Source organism: Astyanax mexicanus, chromosome 20, assembly GCF_023375975.1.
Source record: "Astyanax mexicanus isolate ESR-SI-001 chromosome 20, AstMex3_surface, whole genome shotgun sequence".
Taxonomy (NCBI): Eukaryota; Metazoa; Chordata; class Actinopteri; order Characiformes; family Acestrorhamphidae; genus Astyanax; species Astyanax mexicanus.
In genome coordinates, this window is record NC_064427.1 from 19,699,202 (window position 1) to 19,722,268 (window position 23,067).

General features: G+C 35.7%; 2 protein-coding genes and 1 long non-coding RNA gene across 9 annotated transcripts in view; 1 reads left to right on the forward strand and 2 right to left on the reverse strand.

Annotated features, from left to right (window-relative positions):
• Positions 1–3,884, reverse strand: part of depdc5 (DEP domain containing 5, GATOR1 subcomplex subunit) — a 60,700-nt gene extending 56,816 nt beyond the window's left edge. For all 4 annotated transcript variants that reach the window (XM_049468322.1, XM_049468325.1, XM_049468324.1 and 1 more), the window contains exon 1: positions 3,723–3,884. The gene's annotated coding sequence lies outside the window, so the exon portion shown is untranslated. The remainder of the gene's footprint in view (positions 1–3,722) is intronic.
• Positions 89–1,276, forward strand: LOC125784787 (uncharacterized). The gene is made up of 2 exons (XR_007427336.1): positions 89–426; positions 965–1,276. It is a non-coding gene; the product is annotated as an uncharacterized LOC125784787 (long non-coding RNA).
• Positions 3,885–8,019: 4,135 nt separating the features above from the next.
• rab36 (RAB36, member RAS oncogene family) lies at positions 8,020–18,551 on the reverse strand. 4 transcript variants are annotated; one of them, XM_015600954.3, is made up of 12 exons: positions 18,492–18,544; positions 18,280–18,379; positions 16,900–16,989; positions 15,139–15,230; positions 14,078–14,152; positions 13,800–13,901; positions 13,369–13,433; positions 13,132–13,183; positions 11,998–12,079; positions 10,246–10,336; positions 9,942–10,061; positions 8,020–8,685 (listed from the first exon to the last, which is right to left on the reverse strand). In XM_015600954.3, exons 3-12 carry the CDS (start codon positions 16,951–16,953, stop codon positions 8,630–8,632), a joined length of 789 nt encoding a protein of 262 aa, XP_015456440.1. In that variant the 5' UTR covers positions 16,954–16,989; positions 18,280–18,379; positions 18,492–18,544; the 3' UTR covers positions 8,020–8,629. The 4 variants fall into 4 exon arrangements, with proteins under 4 accessions (XP_015456440.1, XP_022536849.1, XP_022536848.1 ...); XM_022681128.2 differs by having other exon boundaries at positions 8,020–8,682; positions 9,938–10,061; XM_022681127.2 differs by having other exon boundaries at positions 9,938–10,061.
• Between the last annotated feature and the right edge of the window lie 4,516 nt (positions 18,552–23,067).

Here is a 23,067-nt window from a genome sequence, read left to right on the forward strand (position 1 = left end):
ATCTAACACAATGTAGCACAATTTATAGAGCAGAAACCTTACTATAGAAAAAGTGCAGATACACAATCTAACACAGTGTAATTAGGGGTGAAACGATTACTCGAGTAAATCGATTCAAAAAATTTATCGATTAATTTTCTGTGCCTCGAGTAATCGTTTATTTAATTAATAAACTCAGCGCGCGGTATTTCCTCGACTTTTATTTTGACAACGCGCTCAGCGTTACGTCACTCTCGCCCGGGAAGAAGGAGACGGAGGTTTGAGCAGCGGCAAAAATGGAAGCGGCGAGAGAAAACAGCGGTTTTAAAGGAATAAAAGCATTTTAGGTTGGAACGGTGACATGTATTCAGTGCAGCGCGTCCTTGCCTCCCAAAACAGCGCGTTTTAATGCTGCACCATCTGAGCTGAGGACAGCCGAGAGAGCAGGTAAACATAACTTATAATAAATCAATGAGATTAACATTAATATGCCTTAATAACATAACAGCAGCGCCGTGGAGTGCTTATTAATAGAAACACTGTCTATTACTTATAGTTTATTAGAACAGAGACAAGTTTTCGAATGAATACATGCTTTATCGAAACAGTAAACACAGCGCTGTGGAGTTCAGAATATAAACAATAATAATGTTAAAGTTAGCTACACTGAACTTACTTTGGCTGAAAACTAAATGCATGATTTCTTCATCTAAGAGTACATTTGACCGGTGAGACAGAAACTGTGTATGAACACTGTGTTGTTCATATAAGGAAGTGTGTGTCTCTTTATTGGATAAAATATTATTGGATAAAATATGAATTACTACTAGTGCCTAATGTGCCCCAATGCGTTCATAAATGCACGGCCATGACTTTATTATTAGACTTATTAGTATTAGTGATGTAATTAGACCCAAGTAGTCCAACATATAAATAAAGAAAAAACCCACATTTGTAATACTTCTGTTTCACAATTATTCCACAGGTCCTGATATATTTTGGAGAAGTGGCTTGGTGGTAAAAGAATGCAGCACACTGATCCAACACTGGCAGAACTGACAACGTCTCTGCTGTTCAGAAGCTAAGATGCACAACACAAAGACGATGTTTATGCCTTTTTTTATTGATTAATACCCTATATTTGATACTTACAAGAAATCCAAAATTGAAAGTAATGTAATTAAATGTATTTTTGTAATTGTGGTATTGATTTCTTTATTGTGGTTTATTTATTTGTATTTGCAATTTGGAAATGTATGTTGTGATTTTAAAAATATAACTTATCTAAACAAGGAAACCAATTGGTCATTCATTATTAAGTGAAATGCCTTTTTAATTGCTCTTTAACAAAAAAAAGGTTTTATCCGATTACTCAATTAATCGAATCGATTTTTCAGTAGAGTACTCGATTACAAAAAGGATCGATAGCTGCAGCCCTAAATGTAATACAATCTAACTCAATGCTGATGCTGTATCTCAATTTAACCCAACTAAAGGACCTCAGGGTTTCCCCCAGGATTTCCTTGAAGGTGCGGTGGCAGGACCCCCCGGTTGGGAACCGATAATTTATATCACGTTAATGATATCACGATATAACACAATTACACATGTTTCCAGTTATTTTCTTTATTTCCAACTGTCACTGACAAATGCCCACTTAAAACAAAAAGTTGCAAAAAGTAGGTTTCTTTAAAATAATTCCATTTTGTCTCATTTTTCAGATACGGTAAACGTAAAAGTGTGCAACACAAAATGTTAAATTATACATAACAGAGGAGAAAGGGCACAACAGACATGTTATCTATACAGTATATCACCCAGCCACATTCAGTGGCACATCTGGCAGGCTGGCTCAGAGCATTTAATCCTCCTGGATTTTTTAAAGAACAGCTCAAAGGCCTTCTGGTATGGGAACTCAAGGACTGAAGGTCCATTAATACTGATGCGCATGCACGCAGCCAGGTGCTCCCCCTGTAGCCTGTTTCTCAGGTCTGTTTTCACCTATTATGAATACATACATGAAGGCTACATCAATGAAATGACTTTTTAATACCCTTTTCCAAAGAAAATTAAGACCAACTCGCAAGATCATATACGTTAAAATAAAAAAACTATTAATTGTTTACGTTTAATCTAGCTGCTTGAAAACTTCAAATGTGAATGCACAAGACACAATACGAGACACAAACATTACAATTTTCTCACTGTACAGTATACACAATTAAACTTTATACAAAACCAAATTCAATTTAATATATTTAATATATATGTATTATTTATTCGCTCTTATCTGTATTAGGTATTTTAAATGTGAGAATGAGTAAATAAAATAAAAAATATTATTGAATTTAATTAAAAATTGTGCTTATTAAAACAGACAAATAATATCTTTAATCTTTAATTTAATTACAATAAAATGTTTACTGGACCGTGAAAACAAATGCATCACAGAGCTGTTCTAGGGTGCCTCTATTCTAGGGCCCTACATCCTTGCTTTATGACAGCTCCAGAAACAGAAACATAGCGTGATTTTCACTCCACCAGGTGAGTGAGCCTGAGTGGACACCTGCGTAAGTTGAAGCTGTTTAATCACTGTTTAATTCATCTCTCTCTCTCGCGCGCGCATTATGTTTCAGTCTCTCTCTCTCTCTCTCTCTCTCTCTCTCTCTCGCATTATGTTTCAGTCTCTCTCTCTCGCTATTTACAGGCGCGCTCTCGCTCTCTCTCTCTCTCTCGCGTTATGTTTCAGTCTCTCTCTCTCGCTGTGTCCTATACTCACACTCTCTCTCTCGCGCGCGCGTTATGTTGGCACTGCATGACTAACTACCGATTTCCACCCCCGAAGTTCAACACATGGCTGACGGAATTATTCCCCCCTAAATTTAGCTCCGGCAAATTTAAGACATTTTGGTTGAAATTTTAAGACAAAATAAGACTTTTCAAGGCCTTATTTGACAAAAATGAAATTTAATACCATTTAAGACTTTTTAAGGACCCGCGGCCACCCTGCTACATGTGCAGGACTGGAACACAGCTGTGCGTTTAGGAATTACGGCTAGAGAAGCCCTCACCTGTAGCCTCCCGAAATAGATGCAACATGCGAAACCAGCCGTGTTGTGTAGGCTACGTCTACAACATATTACCGATATAACCCTTGAACAATGTTCAACAACTTGTTCACAAATATAAAAAAACATCATTTCAGCGCCACATACCTCGGATTCAGTTGTCCAGTTTGACAGCCGGTGTCCTGTCGAGATGATCAAATTCCAGTGTCAGAAACGAGAGAGGGCGGGGCAACGCTGATCAAGCGCGGGAAAAACGCCGGGCTCCGAATTTTCACGAAGGGTGGCGGGGAAGAACGAAGGCGTGGCGGACCGCCGCACTGAAATGAACGTGGCGGAAACCCTGGACCTTAAAACTATCCTTAAGTGAAAGTATGAGTACAATATCACAGTCTAATTCAGTTTAAGCACTGAGCTGTTCTTTAGTGAATATCATATCAGGTATCATATTATAGCTATGGAACAACTAAAGAACCAGTTTAAATAAGAGTATCAGCGCTTTACTCAACGCAGTGGTAGTTAAACATCATTATCTGTGGGGCTTAATTGTGTAAATAAGCTCGAAAATACAACATTTTCAGCTCTGATCTGACAGTGTAAACAGTATAAACAGGAGCTGTGGAGTCTTAGAGTGTTAGAGAGAGTGATACAGGCTGTTCACTCCGCTCTGTAACTCACCCACACTGCAGCTCACTGTCTCACTCTGTAACACCAACATCTTCTTAGTTCTCAGGTTCTCCGGTTTTAAAGGTTCTAAATGTTCTCTGTCCTGCTCGTTCCCCCATCACAACAACACACCCCGCTCTTCTTCTTCTTCTGCTGCTGCTGCTGTAGCTGCTGGAGAGCAGCGCTTCTGTAGAGCACAGCGCCCCCTACACACACCACCCAGCTATAGCAATATAACCACCTCCTTCATTCCACACACATCAGACGTCCCAAGTTGCAAAAGTTGATTTTAGGGAGGTTACACCCCCCGCCAAAAAAAAAAAAAAAAAAAAAAAAAAAAAAACTTGCACACACACCAAAGGATAACGAAACTTTACTTTTATGTTAATTAATTTTACATTAATTTTGAGTATTCAGAGGTGAAATTAGTTTTATCTTTTTTTCTTTTTGGAAGGCCCTGCCTCTGCTTTCCTTTTTTTTTTGGACAAAAATTGACAGTTACAATATCAAAAAAATTGCACAACATCAAAAACATTTCATATCATATTACAATAATTATTCATTTTTCCGGGAGGTGGGAAAAACACTGCCAGCCCACACTAAAAACTGATTGGCTGTCTCACAGACTCTTTGCAGAGAACAGGCCAATCAGAACCCTCTATGTTTTCTCTATCTCCTTCCCACACGCGATTAGAGAAAAAAAGTCTGTCGCCTGTGTGCGCGTTTGGGGCACTCGTTCTGAATTCCGGGAGATTATATGTGACTCGCGGCATCAGGGAGCCACTACCGAAATGCGGGAGACTCCCGCAGCTTCAGGGTTTGTCTGCACACATTATCATTATATTATCACCTCATCCAAACTCTGACAAAAAAAAACCATATGGATTTTTTTACTGAACGAAAAAAGTGTGTAATATGTTTTATATTTTATATTCTTTAGTTAACAGCTGTGCTGAACTCGTCAAGTTAATTACTTGAAATTTTTGTCTGAAATTGTATGCCCTTATACACAAAATGAGTGATAAAAAACAAGTAAAATTCATCTAGTAGTTATTTTACCTAAATGTATTTTTTTTCCATTCATACACAGCTTCCTTCAAATGTCTGTGATAAATGTAAGACTTTGGGCTAGGTCTGTATAATGTATGTAGCATCTGGGCAAAAAAAAATAATAATATAATTCCTTGTAAATCTTTGTTACATTCACATTTTTACTATGCAAACATGAATATGAACGCTTTAAAAAGTTATTGTAGATGATGTAAATGTAATTTTTTTTCCCTTGGGTCTGTAACTGTGCAGTATATGTTTTTATATTTACCAAGGCATTAGGGCTGGCCCGAATAGCGTTTTTTGAGCTCCGGATATTTGGCACTGATTCTAAGCGAATATTCGAATATTTGTTTTTTAAAAAAGAGGTAAAAAAAAAAAAAAAAAAAGCAAATCACGGCCCCTTTAATCCACTGAAAAATGTTCAATTTGCTCTGACCGACGAGACATATTCACCCCGGATTTTTGGTGTTTTTATCCTGGATTTTTGTGTTTTCACCCCATATTTTTTCTGTGTTTTTAGCCCAGATTTCTTTGTGTTTTCATCCCGGAATTTCTGCTGCCCCACATCGAGGCTGCTGCTGCACGGTTTCTCCGCTGCGCAAGCCAGCCCAGTAAATTGCTGTTTGTGTTTTCACACTTAGGCTATTTGCTTAAAAAAACAAACAAAAAAAAACGTTTGTTCAGGAAGTATTTTATATTCTTAAACATTGTTAATTATATTAGAGGACAGTCATTGTAAACTGTACTTGGTCTATTTCGGTTAAAGGATTGTGCAGGGCATATTACTGATTTTGTATTTTTGCACTTGGGCTATAAGCTCAATATTAAATATTTCGTTTGTTTAGAAATTATTTTATATTTTTAAACCATGTTAAATTATATTAGAGTAGAGGAAAGTCATTGTTAATGACGTTATTGTACTTGGTCTATTTCGGTTTAAGCATTGTGCAGGGCATAGCCGTATTACTGATTTTGTATTTTTGCACTAGGGCTATAAGCTCAATATTAAATATTTCGTTTGTTTAGAAATTATTTTATATTTTTAAACCATGTTAAATTATATTAGAGTAGAGGAAAGTCATTGTTAATGACGTTATTGTACTTGGTCTATTTCGGTTTAAGGAGGGCATAGCCGTATTACTGATTTTGTATTTTTGCACTTGGGCTATAAGCTCAATATTAAATATTTCGTTTGCTTAGAAATTATTTTACATTTTTAAACCATTTTAAATTATATTAGATAAGAGGAAATTCGTTCAGACATCATTTTTGTAGGCCAGGCTTTTGTAACCGATTTAGCCCCTACTGTTGCCACATTACCCCTTACGTTTTATTATATAAATCAGTTTCGAAGAGCCTGCATTTTTTTTTATCATGTATAATAGAGGTCTGCGCGAGACTGATTTTTAAACCCACTCTTCCACGCTCCCGCGTTTCTGTCTCGTTACCGCTCCGCAAAAAAATAGCTTCTTTTAATCCCGCGCCCGCCCGCCACATACACATTTCTGCCGCTCCCGCCCCACGTTCCTAATATAAATTAAATAAACTACATTTAATGCTTCAAATTTACTTATATATTTATTAAAACAGCAGCGCTGAATAGTGTGGTCCCGTTCCTTACCCCAGTCCAAACACCATCGGTGTGTGCGTGTGTGTGTCGGTCCATCCTGTGCGTTGAGAGTTTTCTTTAGGTTTTTTTTTTTACAATTATTACAGTTTTCTTAACTATTTATTAATTTGCTCCCGCATCGTCTGGATTAAACTCCCGCTCCAGCCAATAACAGTTCAGTTCTGTCCCGCGCGCAAGATATTCTGACGGGACCCGCGAGAACAGAAGTGGTTAGAGTGAGGTGGAACTCTGGAAAGGAGAAAAAAAACGAATATCCGAATACCAAAATTAAAAACCGAATACCTACTCAACGAACGAATATCCGAATACCCGAATATTCGGGTCCAGCCCTACAAGGCATACATGGTCCATGCATATATTGCCCTATATTAAACAATATATTTACTTTTTTCCATATATAAAAATGTATTATTTAATATATTGCACTATATTTTCCAATATATTGCCATATGTTATTGTTTCATAAGGGGGTAGAGTTGGTATACAGTGAAGTATTTAAGTAATGTTCTAATCTATAATAAAGAGCCACTAAACCCTACACCCTATTTTTTCATCAGTTGCTGAAATGTCAGACCTTCCAAGTCTCCTGGAAGTTGCGTGAGTAACACAAAAGTAACGCAATAGTTACTTTTACTGGTAACTAGTTACATTATAGTGGAGTAACTCAGTTAGTAACTCAGTGCCCTCAAGTCAGGCTGCACAGATTGTTTTTCCCCAATCGCATGTGTGAAAGAGAGGGAGAGGAAGAGACAGGTGCTTCCCTCATGTGCATATTCATGAAGCGCATGCGAAACAGAGAGGATTCTGATTGGTCTGATCTCTGGGGGGGTTGTCCAAGTCCGAGGGCATCTCCCTGATATTAGTTTTTGCAACTTGGGATGTCTGAAATGTGTTCCTTTAAAGTAATGATACATACCAGTCCTCTTGAAAAAAAAAGGTTTTATTGTGGTAATTTCTGCCTTTGCAGCGCCCTCTCAGGTTTAACTGTGCTATAGGTGTGGATGATGTCTCTGTGTACTGTGCAGATCAGTCTATCAAATATACCGTTCCCCTGATGATGACGTCCAACCATCTGCGTCCCACTGCTATCAGAGGCACACTGCTGCTGCTGCTGCAGCTCAGCCAATCGGCTTTCCCTCCAATCACAGCCCCTAAACCCATACATCACCCAGTGCCCCTTCCATTTATTAGCATTTTTCAAATTTAAGCTGAGGGCGGAGGCTAGAACTACTCAAATAAGTAAAATAAACAAATTACTTGAAAACAATTAAGGTCAGTCAATCCAAAAAAAAAAAAAAGAACTTTAAAAGTAGCTTCACTGCTATGATGAAACTGGCACTAATCATGACCGCACCAGGAAGTGATAGATAAGCAAGAGTTCCTTCTTTTGTACAGAAAAAGTTCATCAGAGCCTCAGAAACCGCAAGTTTACAAACAGCTCCCCAGATAAGAGCACCCAAATTCTTCACAGAGTATATTTTGGTTTGCTTAACACTTTTAAGATTCTACATGATTCCTTATGTAAGTTATGATAATGAACTGATTCATAATATTGATCCATATATACATACAGGTCCACATTTTTTGCACATTAATTCCAACAAAAACAACACAATAACCCAGATATGAAATTACAACACATATTTTAATGAATAATAATAATAAAAGTTTGTTTTAGAAAATTATAAAAACAAATCTGAATTATAAATGCAACTTGTACACATAGTAACTCATTTACAATTTGTTTCAGATAAAGGTTTAAAAAATACTGAATTTAATTTAAATTCCATTTGAGTTCTATTTTATCATTCGATTTTTTGATGCAGAGTCAGTTTCATACAATCCACTCAATCAGTTGTACCTTAAACATCATCATATTTATTAATTATTATAAAAAAACACTGACACCACAAAAATGTATATTTATATACATATATGGCATGTATATGTTAGTGGCAGTGATTAGAGAAGATCAATACTGAGGCAGTGAAACACCATCATCGTTCTTATTCAGTCTGTGGTCATTCTGGGCGGAGTCTCGGGTATCTTTCCTTTAATAAACTGCAGATAAAACACAGTTCTGACTCTTAAACACTGAAGCATATAAACCTTTCTTCTGTGGAACTTCTTCATGTTCTCCTCTGCTTCCTCCTCCTCTCACTGCGGGTTAATGCTTTGGATCAGCAGCTCTGGATCAGCAGCTCTGGATCAGCAGCTCTGGATCAGCAGCTCTGGATCAGCAGCAGGACGGTTTCCTGGCTGCTCTGTCCTGCTGATCTCCTGCGTCAACTTCTGCACACAAAACCAGCAGAGTGTTATCATTCAGAATATTATACACATCTGCAGATCAGGGTCAATGTAGCATTTATTAAGTTAATTATCTAATTATTTAATTATTAATTGAAATAATAGAAAGAAAATTTAAATTGGGTGTAAAACATTATTTTACTGTTTTCTATTTAGTATATTGAAGAAGAAATTGATTTTCTTCCTTTTTTTGTTCTTTATTTCTGCACTTCTCAAACTGAATTTCAAATTTCAGGAAAAGTGAAACAATTTAATCTTTACTTAATTTTCAGATTTTGTTTTTCTTGCAACAAAAATCTGATGGTATAATCCAAACTACTACGGAAAGTTGACTTTTTTAATGTAGTAAAACATGATAAAAAGTACTTAACTTTGTTGAATAGCCCACCGTTCTCCCGCAGCTTTCTTAGATACAGTAATTTTTTGTGCTTTTTGCCCACCACCAGTACAATAGCCATATGGTGGCATATTTTGCCCCAATAAATTGCGTTTTCCACCGTTCTTCAGACTCAAAGTAGCTTCACACCTCATTGGTAGAATCCGGAGAGCTCTAACATTTATATTGAGGCATTAATAACTAAAAAAGATGCACAAGAATTAAAAAAAAAAAACACTGTTTACATCCCATAATGCTAGCTTCAGCTCCGAGCGCCGCCATCACTGTACTGATATACAAATAATTAGTTCTTAATGCCTGGTTTTAAATGTCAGGGCTCTCAGGATTTTACCAAGGAGGTGTGGAGCTATTTTGAGCTGGATAACGGTGTAAAAAGCGATTTATCAGGGGCAAAATATACCCCGATGCGGCCGTTGTACAGAGCACTGGGCAAAAAGCACAAAATCTCTGGATCTCAGAAGACTGTGATAGAGGGGAAGAGGGCAATTCAACAAAGGTAAGTACTTTTTATCATGTGTTACTACAACAAAATCAATTTTGCCTGGACCCCTCAAGACCTTTGAAGCTATTAGCAGCAGATCTTTTCTGTAAGCTCTGTACGGTTAAGGATTTATTTAGGGCCAATCACTTCACCTGGCTCTTAAACAGAATAGATTGTTTATGTTATGCCCAAAATACACCAATGATTAATTAAGAGAATTAGTTCATGGCCTTTATGCATTTAGAGCTGCGTAAGGTTTACTTTTCCTGTCATTAAGATAGCAAAGACACACTGACACATGATTGGAGGCTCATCTATAGATCACTAAGATAAGGCCCGAAATGCCATTAACCAATCACCTACTGAGGATTTCTCCGTCTCCTATCCGAACAGCGCTGCTGCTGCTCAGCTCAATTTCCTGCAGGATGGCGTCCTCGAAGGACAGAGCGGCCACTCGGAAAAAGAACTCCTGCACATTCTGCCCTGTAACACACACACACACACACACACACACACATTATTATACATTATACACTATCATTATACAACTATAGAAAGTGTCCTACATGATCAGTAGAGCTGATGAGATAGATAATGAGTGTATGAAGCTTTTTAACGACATTAAAGGGTTAAAAATAAAGGTAAAATAAAAAGTAAATAAATGTACCTGTTTTGGACGAGACGGACCAGAACTCAGCGTTCATCTCTGACGCTATCTTTACTGCGTCTCTCTCTGTCCGCTGGCATTCCTCTGCAGACTGAAGAATAACAGCAATATAAGATTCTTAAAACTGTGTCTATATATATATACACTGCTCAAAAAAATAAAGGGAACACTCAAATAACACAATATAACTCCAAGTAAATCAAACTTCTGTGAAATTAAACTGTCCACTTAGGAAGCAACACTGATTGACAATCAATTTCACCTGCTGTTGTGCAAATGGAATAGACAACAGGTGGAAATTATTGGCAATTAGCAAGACACACTCAATAAAGGAGTGGTTCTGCAGGTGGGGACCACAGACCACTTCTCAGAACCTATGCTGTCTGGCTGATGTTTTGGTCAGTTTTGAATGTTGGTGGTGCTTTCACACTCGTGGTAGCATGAGACGGACTCTACAACCCACACAAGTGGCTCAGGTAGTGCAGCTCATCCAGGATGGCACATCAATGCGAGCTGTGGCAAGAAGGTTTGCTGTGTCTGTCAGCGTAGTGTCCAGAGGCTGGAGGCGCTACCAGGGGACAGGCCAGTACACCAAGAGACGTGGAGGAGGCCGTAGGAGGGCAACAACCCAGCAGCAGGACCGCTACCTCCGCCTTTGTGCAAGAAGGAACAGGAGGAGCACTGCCAGAGCCCTGCAAAATGACCTCCAGCAGGCCACAAATGTGCATGTGTCTGCACAAACGGTTAGAAACCGACTCCATGAGGATGGTATGAGGGCCCGACGTCCACAGATGGGGGTTGTGCTCACAGCCCAACACCGTGCAGGACGCTTGGCATTTGCCAGAGAACACCAGGATTGGCAAATTCGCCACTGGCGCCTTGTGCTCTTCACAGATGAAAGCAGGTTCACACTGAGCACATGACAGACGTGACAGAGTCTGGAGACGCCGTGGAGAGCGGTCTGCTGCCTGCAACATCCTTCAGCATGACCGGTTTGGCAGTGGGTCAGTAATGGTGTGGGGTGGCATTTCTTTGGAGGGCCGCTCCATGTGCTCACCAGAGGTAGCCTGACTGCCATTAGGTACCGAGATGAGATCCTCAGACCCCTTGTGAGACCATATGCTGGTGCGGTTGGCCCTGGGTTCCTCCTAATGCAGGACAATGCTAGAACTCATGTGGCTGGAGTGTGTCAGCAGTTCCTGCAAGATGAAGGCATTGAAGCTATGGACTGGCCCGCCCGTTCCCCAGACCTGAATCCGATTGAGCACATCTGGGACATCATGTCTCGCTCCATCCACCAACGTCACGTTGCACCACAGACTGTCCAGGAGTTGGCGGATGCTTTAGTCCAGGTCTGGGAGGAGATCCCTCAGGAGACCATCCGCCACCTCATCAGGAGCATGCCCAGGCGTTGTAGGGAGGTCATACAGGCACGTGTAGGCCACACACAATACTGAGCCTCATTTTGACTTGTTTTAAGGACATTACATTAAAGTTGGATCAGCCTGTAGTGTGTTTTTTCACTTTAATTTTGTGTGTGGCTCCAAATCCAGGCCTCCATTGGTTAATAAATTTGATTTCCATTGATGATTTTTGTGTGATTTTGTTGTCAGCACATTCAACTTTGTACAGAACAAAGTATTCAATGAGAATATTTCATTCATTCAGATCTAGGATGTGTTATTTGAGTGTTCCCTTTATTTTTTTTAGCAGTGTATATATATATATGTGTGTGTGTGTGTTCACTCTTACCAGTAGGTCTCTCTTGGTACCAACCAAGAAGATGAAGCAGGCGTTTGGTTCATTCTCTCTCAGAGCCTCCACCAGCCACTGCCTAAACACACACAAACACACACACAGATGTTAAGTGTGCTATTTGTAGGGATGCACCCATGTAGGAATACTGGTCCAATGCTTATATACACATATATAAGTTACAGACTAAATATAATAAGCAGATTCTGACATTACATTTTAGCTTTCAACCAAACTGTATACAAACAATAAAATGAAAATAAAATGAAAATAATGAAATAAATATTTCAAATTAACAGGTTAAATTAAAAAATAGATATAATTAAACTAATTAATGGATTTTAAAGTAGCATGGCCTGTGTTGTTCCATCTTAGTAGTGCAATCAGCACTGCTTGGTCTGGCATACAATAAATAGTTCAGCAAGTACACTGTAAGACCGGATAAGTTGAATTTATTTTTAAAAAATGGAGGAAACTGGTTTCCTTAAAAAGGTTAAGTAATGGGTGATGAAAACGTAAGTTAGCATAACTTAGAACATTAAGTTATTATAACTAAAGGGGAAGTTGATTTAACTTTTTTATTATTGTTAAACTGTAAGACCGAATAAGTTGAGTTTACTTAACTTTTTTAAGGCAGCCGGTTTTCTTACATTTTTTAAGTAATGGGGAATAAAAACTTGAGTTAGCATAAATTAAAACATCAAGTTATTACAACTAAAGGGGAAGTTGATTTATTTCTAAGGTAGCCCAGGGGAAATCACTGCACACTGATGGTGAGTGTTAGTCAGAAACTGTTGGACACACCCAGTATGCAAATAGATTGTGACAGAAGCCAATGGAAAAGAAGCTGTTAATGGCAACAGACTAGACTCAGTTATTATAAGTTGGTTCAACTTAAAGATCTCAGTTTAAATGTATATATGTGCCCACAAATATTTGAGTAATGTTTAGAAATATCCAATTCTATGTTAAACAGACTAAAATCATTTAAGTTCAAACAACTTCTGGGTTTACAGTGTATTAATTGATGTTTAAAGGTTTAAAGGTTAATCTACAGTAGAAAATGTCCATCTATGTCTGATTTTTAAATGTTTAAATCATTTTCAATAAACTCTAATGATCTCCACTCACCGTGTGTGCTCCAGAGTCTTAATATCTGCCATGTCAAAGACTGTGATAATCACTGTAATAAAAACACACACATAGAAATAATAAGCTCCTTACTTTATTATAGTATTTCAATCCCTAATAAAATAGCCAGTATAAAATACAGTATAACATAAAGTGTATTATATATTATAACATACAGTATAATATACAGTATAATACATACTAGAATACACAGGGATTCAGTGATCAGGATCTTACCCTGAGCTCCTCTGTAATACGCTGAAGCAATGCACTTAAACTTCTCCTGACCAGCCGTGTCCCATCTATAACACACACACACACATTTGCATTTACTACTGCAGAACATTACACTAAATGAACAAAATTCTGGATATATATTTTATTATAACTTAATTTAAGATGCAATTTTTTTTTAAGTTATTTTTATTAGAACCTCATTCTGGATCATATATATTTTTTTAACTTTCTTATCTGCAGGTTCTTAGGCAGTTTAGTTCTGTTCATTGTTTAAACTCATTGCAATACTCATCACACATTTTCATCACAAAAATCACACATTTATCTGTAACTACATAAAATACTGTCTATTTTGCTGAAAAAAAAATAAAAGTTGCTTTCAAATCTCTGAACTTCTGAACTTAAACAGTGAAAAAAAAAGCAAAACTCACATCTGAAGAGAGTACGGAAGCCCAGAGAGCTCAAATCTCTCGATCTCAAAATCAACACCGATTGTGGCCTTATAGTCCCGATCAAAAGCATCTTTACAGAACCTAAAACAGCAGAAGAAAACAAACCGATTAAAGCTCCAATACACAGCCATATCACACACACATATACACACACACAGACACACACACATACACAGAACATCCCAGCCTCAGATATTACAGCTATATTAGTAAAATTCATTCAGATTAAAGCTGGTGTTTACTGTGTAGTTTATTACCTGTTAATTAAGCAGGTCTTCCCCACGTTAAGATCTCCAACTACTACTGCTTTAGACATCTTCAGCCTGTCCATCCTAAATAAAGAAAATCAGAACACATAATAACTATCAAACCAGATCAAACACAGTTAAACTAATACAGTTTGATACAATCTAAAGAAGTCAGGGTACAACTTGTGTAAAGCTTCCCCCTTCTTTTTGAGGATGCCCCACAGATGACAAATCCTGCTGGAAAATGAAATCTGCATCTGCATAAACATTGTCAGCAGAGGGAAGTATGAAGTGTAAGAACTGTAAGATTTTGTGGGAAAACACTGCACTGACTTTAGACTTGATAATAAAACACAGTGGATCAACACCAGCAGATGACATGTCTCTCCAAACCATCACTGATCGTCAGTAAATTTTACATTTCATTTGTAAATCAAGGGAGCAGAGTCTGGAGGAAGAGTGGAGAGACACACAGTCCAAACTGCTTGAGGTCTAGTGTGAATGGTTTGATGGTTTGATGGTTTGGAGAGACATGTCATCTGCTGGTGTTGATTCACTGTGTTTTATTGTCAAGTCTAAAGTCAGTTCAGTTTTGTTTTCCCACAAAATCTTACAGTTCTTACATTTCATGCTTCTCTCTGCTGACAACTTTTATTGAGATGCGGATTTCCTTTTCCAGCAGGACTTGGCACACTGCCCACACTGCCAAACATGCCAATTGATCTTATATAATATTCTAATTTTCTGAGACACTGATTTTTGGATTTTCATTGGCTGTAAGCCATAATCATCAATAATAAAATAAACAAACACTTAACATAAATCACTCTGTGTGTAATACATCTATATAATATATGTGTTTCACATTTTGAACTGAATTACAGAAATAAAGTCACTTTTCAATGATGTTGTAGGTTTTTGAGTATTTAGCATATAAACACTGCAGTCTGTAGTTAACTCAGAATGATACTCATACGCAACACAAGTAACACAAGCCTGCTCTTAAACACTGATTAAATCAGTTTATTTAATTCAACATAAAAACTCCATCAGCTCAGACACACACTGACCCGTGCTGCCGGGCGGCTCGGTCCAGACACGCCGACTTAGCCTTCTCATTCCAGTCCTCCTTCATCTGCAGGCAGGCCTGAGGATTATAGCACTGAACACACACACACACACACACACACACCAGAACCAAAGAGAGAAACTTTAACTTCTTTAACATAATTTAGCCTCATTTAGACTCCAGAAAGTCCCCTCAGTCTCAGTCTTAATTTCTTAGTTAAATGAAGTGTATAGTTGTAATATAGTTAAATAAAATGTACTAATCAAAGCTATATATAAGAGTTCTTCAATTCACAACTCATCAAATCAATTTATAAATAAGGGTTAATCTACAGTTACAGTAGATATAGGAAATGTGGGGTATACAATAGATACAATACTATATCTACTGGTGTGCCCCAATAATTCTGTCAATATAGTGTATTTTCCTATTATAGTTTCTTTGATTATTGATTCTATTGATCTCTACACATCTCACTGAAATGCTGAAATAATGAAATACTGATTGTGTACATATTTTTTTTTTTTTTTTGTTCTCAGATCTGAAAGGTGTAAACGGAGGAATTTTCTCTGAGCAGAACATTTTAATCTGTGCAGAATTAGGCCAGATCCTGTGACCTGTTCTTCATAATCAGCCTGTCTGAGTCTCTCTGTGGAGATCACAAGATTTCAATCAGAAACCTGCAGCTCACTGCAAACAACATCCACCCAGCAGCAGCTTCACAACAGCAGAGAGGAGAAAAGAAGAGCAGGATGACTGACAGGGCTGTTGTAGTTTAGATGTAGTTAAACAAATGATTAATTACATGAATACCCTCCTTTTATTAGGAATACACTAAATTATTTTTTCTTTGATTGACACTGTATACCTAATTACAAACCAACTTAAAACAGGTGAAACTGAATCCTATACAGAATCGTATATTGAAAATTGCATTAAAACCAAATCCTAATTAAATCAAAACTGAATCATATACTAAAAACCGAACTGAAACCTAAACAAAACTTGATCCTGTAATGAAAACCACATCAAAACTAAATCAAAACCGAATCATATACTGAAAACCGAATCAAGACTGAATCGAAACCAAACTAAAACCGAATCATATACTGAAAAGTGAATCACAAGCAGATCGAAATTAAATAAAAACTGGATCATATACTGAAAACCGAATCGAGACTGAATCGAAACCTAAATAAAACTGAATCGTATACTGAAAAGTGAATAGCAAATGGATCGAAATTAAATCAAAACTGGATTATATACTAAAAAAACAAATTAAACTGAATCGAAACTTAAACAAAACTTAATCGTATACAGAAATCAAAGCAAAACTGGATTGAAACCAAATTGTAACTGAATTGTATACTGAAAAAAAACGCAACGAAACTGAATTGAAACCAAATCTAAACACATAAGCAGACTAAAAACTGCATCAAACCCAAATTGCTACAGAATTGAGACTGAATCATATTAAACAACGAATTGAAATCTAATTACAACTGAATCAAATACTGAATTCCATTGTTTTTACAGGTTTTTATTATTTTGCCAATTTTTCTTAAGTAGTCTAAAAGTGTTTAGCTTTTCGTCACACCAGGAGTGGGCATTTCCCTGAGGTCACAAATCATGGTCTGTTTATTGGTATCCCATGATTTGTGGCCATGCGAGTGTTATATATGTTATTATTTATAGAAGAATTTGTGCATAAACAGTATAAATAAGTCACTAAACACGTTACACTCATCACTGATTTTATTACCTTGGGGAATTTGGATATGATCCTGTTTTTGCTGACAGGTGGAATGAAATGCATTTTCCCAGCAGGCCGTGCGTCCAGGTAAGATCTCACCTGAGGGGACAGATATACAGTGAGCTCAGCAGCCTGACGTTAGTTATCTACTGTCTCAGAAATAAATGCCTACTGCACAAGAAATAAATGCTCTAGTGAAGTATAACCTCAGATAGAGCATTATATAGATAAAAAAAATATCTCATTCTAGTTCAATGTATTTATTCATGTAATTTTTCTACATAGCAAACATGCTCTTGTCTGGGGAGCTGTTGATGAACTCTTGCTCTTCGTTTCCTGAAGTGAGTGCCAGTTTCATCATCATAATGTTTTTTAATGATCTTTGCTGTGACTGCACTTCAGGATACTTTTAAAGTTCTTAAAATTCTTCTTTTCCGATTGACTGATCTTCATTTCTTCTTAAAGTATGTTTTATTTACTTAGTTGAGCATTTCTTGCTTCTCATAATCTGGGTTAGAACATTACTCAAATAGAGCTATTCACTGTATAGCAACTCTACATCTACTCTTCACTACTTTACAACTGATGCTCTCAAACACTTTATTAAGAGGCAAGACATTCAAGTAATTAACTATTGATGAGTTCAGCACAGCTGTTAACTGAAAGCCTGAATTCCAGGTATCTCTACCTCATAAAGCTGATTGAGAAAATCCAGCAGAGATGTGTAAAACTGTCATCAAAGCAAAATGTGTTGCTTAAAAGAATGTAAAATATAAAACATATTCTGGATTGTTTAAAACTTTTTTGGTTACTAAATAATAAAAAACGTTTTTTTCTTTATAATGTGGATGAGTGTAGTATTAATCTACAATGCAGGACATTTTAAAATAACAAAAGAAACACTGAACTTTTTATAAGTTTCTATTGGAAAGCAGCAGTCGGGTCTAAGGGGTTTGGATTTGCATGAACAAAATGTTATATAAAGGATCAAATACATAATTATTACTTACTATTAGTGTTCAGTACTATATCTTGTCCTGTCTTATGTGCATATATGTTTACAATGCATGAAATACATACAGACATTAAAATCTATACTCTGATGTATTCTAAATCAATAGGAAGCCAAATAAATCACTACATAATGTCTTAAAAGGAACAGGTGCTAAACTGCAGTAAATAAAAAATACAGTAAATACTCAAAATGATTCAAACATTTCACAAAGATAATAAGCTAGCTAAGTCACTTGTTAGCAGTACCAATATAAACCTTAAATTCGGGTCCACAGAGGTTACATCTCTCTCTAATCAGGATCTAACAGCTATAGTTTGATTAAAAACAGGATTGAAATTTAATAACCTGCGGCTATAGGTAGTTTATTTACTAACCTCCAGTGGATGGAGCTGTAAAGCTGGCTGCTTATCCAGCAGCTGCTAAACTAAACACTCGGTTTCCGCCTCCTCGTGCTGATCCTGCTGCTTAAATATCCTTATAATGAATAGTAACATCGTTATGAAAGGTTTATCTGTGTAATTTCAGTAGATTAAGTCTATTTTAGCATGTTTTTCCCTGTTTTTCTGCGCTGATGTGTTGAACTTACCTGATAACCCGAGCCTCTCCGCCTCTGTGCGTCCAGCTCAGCGCAAATCTCCCATAGCAACCGCCGCAGATCTCGCGAGATTACAAAGCGAAGAACCGCGATAACTGAGAGAGTAGCGTTAGATCAGTACATGATTCAAACCGATAGAAGGAGCCCACGAGGGAGTCCTAAATGAATGGCAGTGAATTTAGCTAAAAGCTAAAAACTCAAATTAAACGTAGTTACCAGCTATTTATCCGTGATATTCCTTTAGTTATAGAAATAAAAACAAATTACTTCGTTAAATTAGTAAAGAAAACTTAACTAGATGTTTCTGTTTTGCTTTCACAAATGGTTTTATTCAGAAAATTCGCTAGCATTACTGCTAATGATGCTGAAGTTACACCCAGAACATATAGCTGCTCAACAGTTTCATTAAAAACAGAGGTGATGTGTTTTTAGCTATTTTATTTTGCTGTATTTGTAATAAATGTCTAAACATTTCAGGTCATTACAAAATATTCTAAAAGGTGAAACCGATGTCATGGCTTTGGCTTTATGTATATGATTTTTTCTCAGTAAGGTGATTATTAATTTTATATCTTTAATGTATGTGAGTTAGTATCATAGTGTGGGGACGATAATCAACAATCTATATCAATATATAGAATTTGTGCAGAGGGAAAAAAAAATAATTCCTTTAAAAGAGAGCCCAGGTACATAATCAATCATCCTTTATTTTTACTCGGTAAAAAAAAAAAAATGAGGGTGACCCTTATTTACAATGTCGCCATACATTTACAGGCATTATAGAGAAAGAAAACATTTAATAATAAATTAGAAATAATAAGGAATAAAATAGTAAAAAAAACTACTAACACTAATTTTAAATCAACATTTAATATATATTAATAATAATAAAAAAATATATATATAGATATATAGATATATAGATATATATATGTAAAACAGGAAATTCTAAAATACCATTAAAAAAAAAACAAATTGATACCTAAAAAGTAAAGAATTTATAAAATATAAAATAAATAAAAAGATAATAGTAAAAGTAAAGTAAAATGTTAAGAAAGATAAGAAATTATGAATTGAATAATATAACTAAAAACATAAGAATTAAAATATAAAACATTAGAATAAAAAATAAAAATAAATAAATAAAATTAAATAAAAAATTTAAATAAGAAAAAGATAAACTAATAAAAAATAGTGATAGTTTCTAAAAAGCGAGTGTCAAAAAACATATACGTTAACGTATAAAATATACATTTTAAAATAAATAAATTGGACATGTTGAATAGTGTTTTTAAATTTTTTTTAAATTCTCTAGCCACTAGAATGAGTATTGTTCTCATTTTCTCTCTTATTTTACTATTTCGGTTTTACAAATTTGAGTAAAATGAACATTTTTGTTTTAATCTGTAAACTACCCACAAAATCCCTCCTCATTTATTTGCAGAAAATAAGAAAAGGTCAAAATAACGTAAAAATGCAGAGCTTTCAGACCTCAAAAACTGCCAAGAAAACAAGTTAGTTCATATTAATTTTTTAAATCACAGCTTTCATGCATCTTGGTATCATGCTCTCCTCCACCAGTCTTACACACTGCTTTTGCTTTTGGGTGTCCTTGCCGTTTCTGGTATGAATATTCAAGCAGTTCAGTTTAGTTTGATGGCTTGTGATCATCTATCTTCCTCTTGATTACCAGATGTCCCAAGTCTCCTGGAAGTTGTAGGAGTCTACTGCATATCAATAACAGCTCCCTGATGCCCACAAGATAAAATCTAAACCAGAGAGGGTTCTAATTGGCCTATTCTCTACAAAGTTTTTAGTGTCAGTGGGCTTTTTTGGGGGAGCTGTTTTTTTTTTTCAGTCAAAGAAGGAGCATCATGGCTCCCATCAAAATTCATTTCATCTCTCACTACTCTAAAGTATATCCATGTCTTGTAAAAGTAGAAAACAATGAAAGTCTTGCCTGCTGTACAGTTTATAATAGTGGCTTTAGCATTGCCCACAGGTGACTATATTAATGCAAAAGGCATAATGAGGTGAGTTAATGTAACATATATATATATATATATATATATATATATATATATATATATATATATATATATATATATATATATATATATATATGGAGGTCCAGAGGTCTGGAACATACTGTTACTATGGAGATAATCTTAGCAGCATGTATTGATTGAGCAATTAACATAGTTATATAACAGAATTATAATTATTATTACAATCTAGCTTGATTAAAAACTCAAATAATAAACTTTTACATCAAAATCTGCAGCTCATTTCCACCAGCAGATGTCGCTGTAGCTTTAGAGTAAATACAGATCCCTTGGCAACAACTCGACAACCTGCCATCTACCATACTCTTCACAAGCCTGGGTTTAATATAATTATATATGCAGCTTTGCCCTTATTTGGCACAACCCCAATCAATACGTTTAAAAGGTTTATATGATTTTATGGTGTTTTGACTGTGTTGTTGGCTCGTGATTACACCAGTAGGTGGGGGAAGATGTTCCTCACACATCTACTGACACACACCACACACATGCTGTGTCATGCTAAGCATGCTAAGCTAGATGCTAGATGTGCTCCTTTAGCTCATCTTTCTATGTTGCTTTAGTTTCAGTGAGATGGCCTTCACACCCACAGGTCTGTAGAAAGCACTGCACTGTTGTAAAAGAAAGTGGTGATGGATAGTGGCAAAATCATCAGACACTGTTTTTTTTTATTATTTAAAAAATATTAATATTTTCAGTTTTGTAATTAATGATACACCTTTAAAGCCTGTTTGATCTGGGTAGTCTCAAATGTGTCTGTGTTTAGGTACTGCATCACAATCTAACTCAAATTAAAGGGCTAAAACTGTAATATAGTGACATTTAAGGTGTTGTATCACAGTCTAACTCAATTACAAGCGGTAAAACTGTACTGTATTGAATAATGGGTGTTTTATCACAGTCTAACTCAATTACAAATTCTAAAAACTGTACTATAGTGAAAATATGGCTGTTCTATCACAGGCTAATTTAATTTAATTTAATTACTATAATGAGATTATGGGTGTTGTATCACAGTCTAACTCAATTTCAAGCGCTAAAACTGTATTATATTGAAAGTATGGATGCTGAATTACAGTCTAACTCAATTACAAGCGCTAAAAACTGTACTATAGTGAAATTATGGGTGTTGTGTCACAATCTAACTCAATTACAAGTGTTAAAACTGAACTATAGTGTAATTATGGGTGTTGTATCACAATCTAAATACATTAAATAAGCTAAAAACTGTATTATGGTAAAATTAGTGTTATATTACAATCTAACTCAATTCCGAGTGCTAAAACTGTACTATATTGAAATGATGGGTGCTGTATCACAATCTAACTCAACTACAAATGCTAAAAACTGTACTATAGTGAAATTATAGGTTTTGTATCACAATCTAACTCAACTACAAATGCTAAAAACTGTACTATAGTGAAATTATAGGTTTTGTATCACAATCTAACTCAACTACAAATGCTAAAAACTGTATTATAGTGAAATTATGGGTGTTATGTCACAGTCTAACTCAATTACAAGCACTAAAACTGTATTATATTGAAAGTATGGATGCTGAATTACAGTCTAACTCAATTACAAGCGCTAAAAACTGTACTATAGTGAAATTATGGGTGTTGTGTCACAATCTAACTAAATTACAAGTGTTAAAACTGAACTATAGTGTAATTATGGGTGTTGTATCACAATCTAACTCAACTACAAACGCTAAAAACTGTACTATTGTGAAATGATGGTGTTGTGTCACAGTCTAACTCAACTACAAGTGCTAAAAACTGTACTATAGTGACTTATGGGTGTTGTATCACAATCTAAATACATTAAATAAGCTAAAAACTGTATTATGGTAAAATTAGTGTTATATTACAATCTAACTCAATTCCAAGTGCTAAAACTGTACTATATTGAACTGATGGGCGCTGTATCACAATCTAACTCAACTACAAATGCTAAAAACTGTACTATAGTGAAATTATAGGTTTTGTATCACAATCTAACTCAACTACAAATGCTAAAACTGTACTATAGTGAAATTATAGGTTTTGTATCACAATCTAACTCAACTACAAATGCTAAAAACTGTATTATAGTGAAATTATGGGTGTTATATCACAGTCTAACTCAATTACAAGCGCTAAAACTGTATTATAGTGAAATTATGGGTGTTATATTACAGTCTAACTCAATTACAAATGCTAAAAACTGTACTATAGTGAAATGATGGGTGCTGTATCACAATCTAATTCAATTAACTGGCGTAAAAGCTATACTATAGTGAAAGTATGGATGCTGTATCTTAATTGAACTCAAATAAAAGAGCTAAAACTGTAATCAATAAAGTACAAATACTGTATTACAATTTAACCCAATTACAAGAGATAAACTCAATTAAATTAGCTGAAAACTGTACTATAGAAAATGTATGGATGCTGTATACCAGTATAACTACAAGTGCTAAAAACTGTACTATAGTGAAACTATGGGTATTGTATCACAAA

What these genes read in the sequence shown, in the direction of transcription:
- rab36 (XM_007231979.3), bottom strand. Translation starts at nt 16,953, where the DNA reads ATGCATTTCATTCCACCTGTCAGCAAAAACAGGATCATATCCAAATTC. An exon ending in AAGACCTGCTTAATTAACAG is followed by an intron (nt 13,902 to 14,077) that starts GTAATAAACTAC and finishes CTGCTGTTTTAG; the next exon opens with GTTCTGTAAAGATGCTTTTG. An exon ending in GTACCAAGAGAGACCTACTG is followed by an intron (nt 10,337 to 11,997) that starts GTAAGAGTGAAC and finishes GTTATTCTTCAG; the next exon opens with TCTGCAGAGGAATGCCAGCG.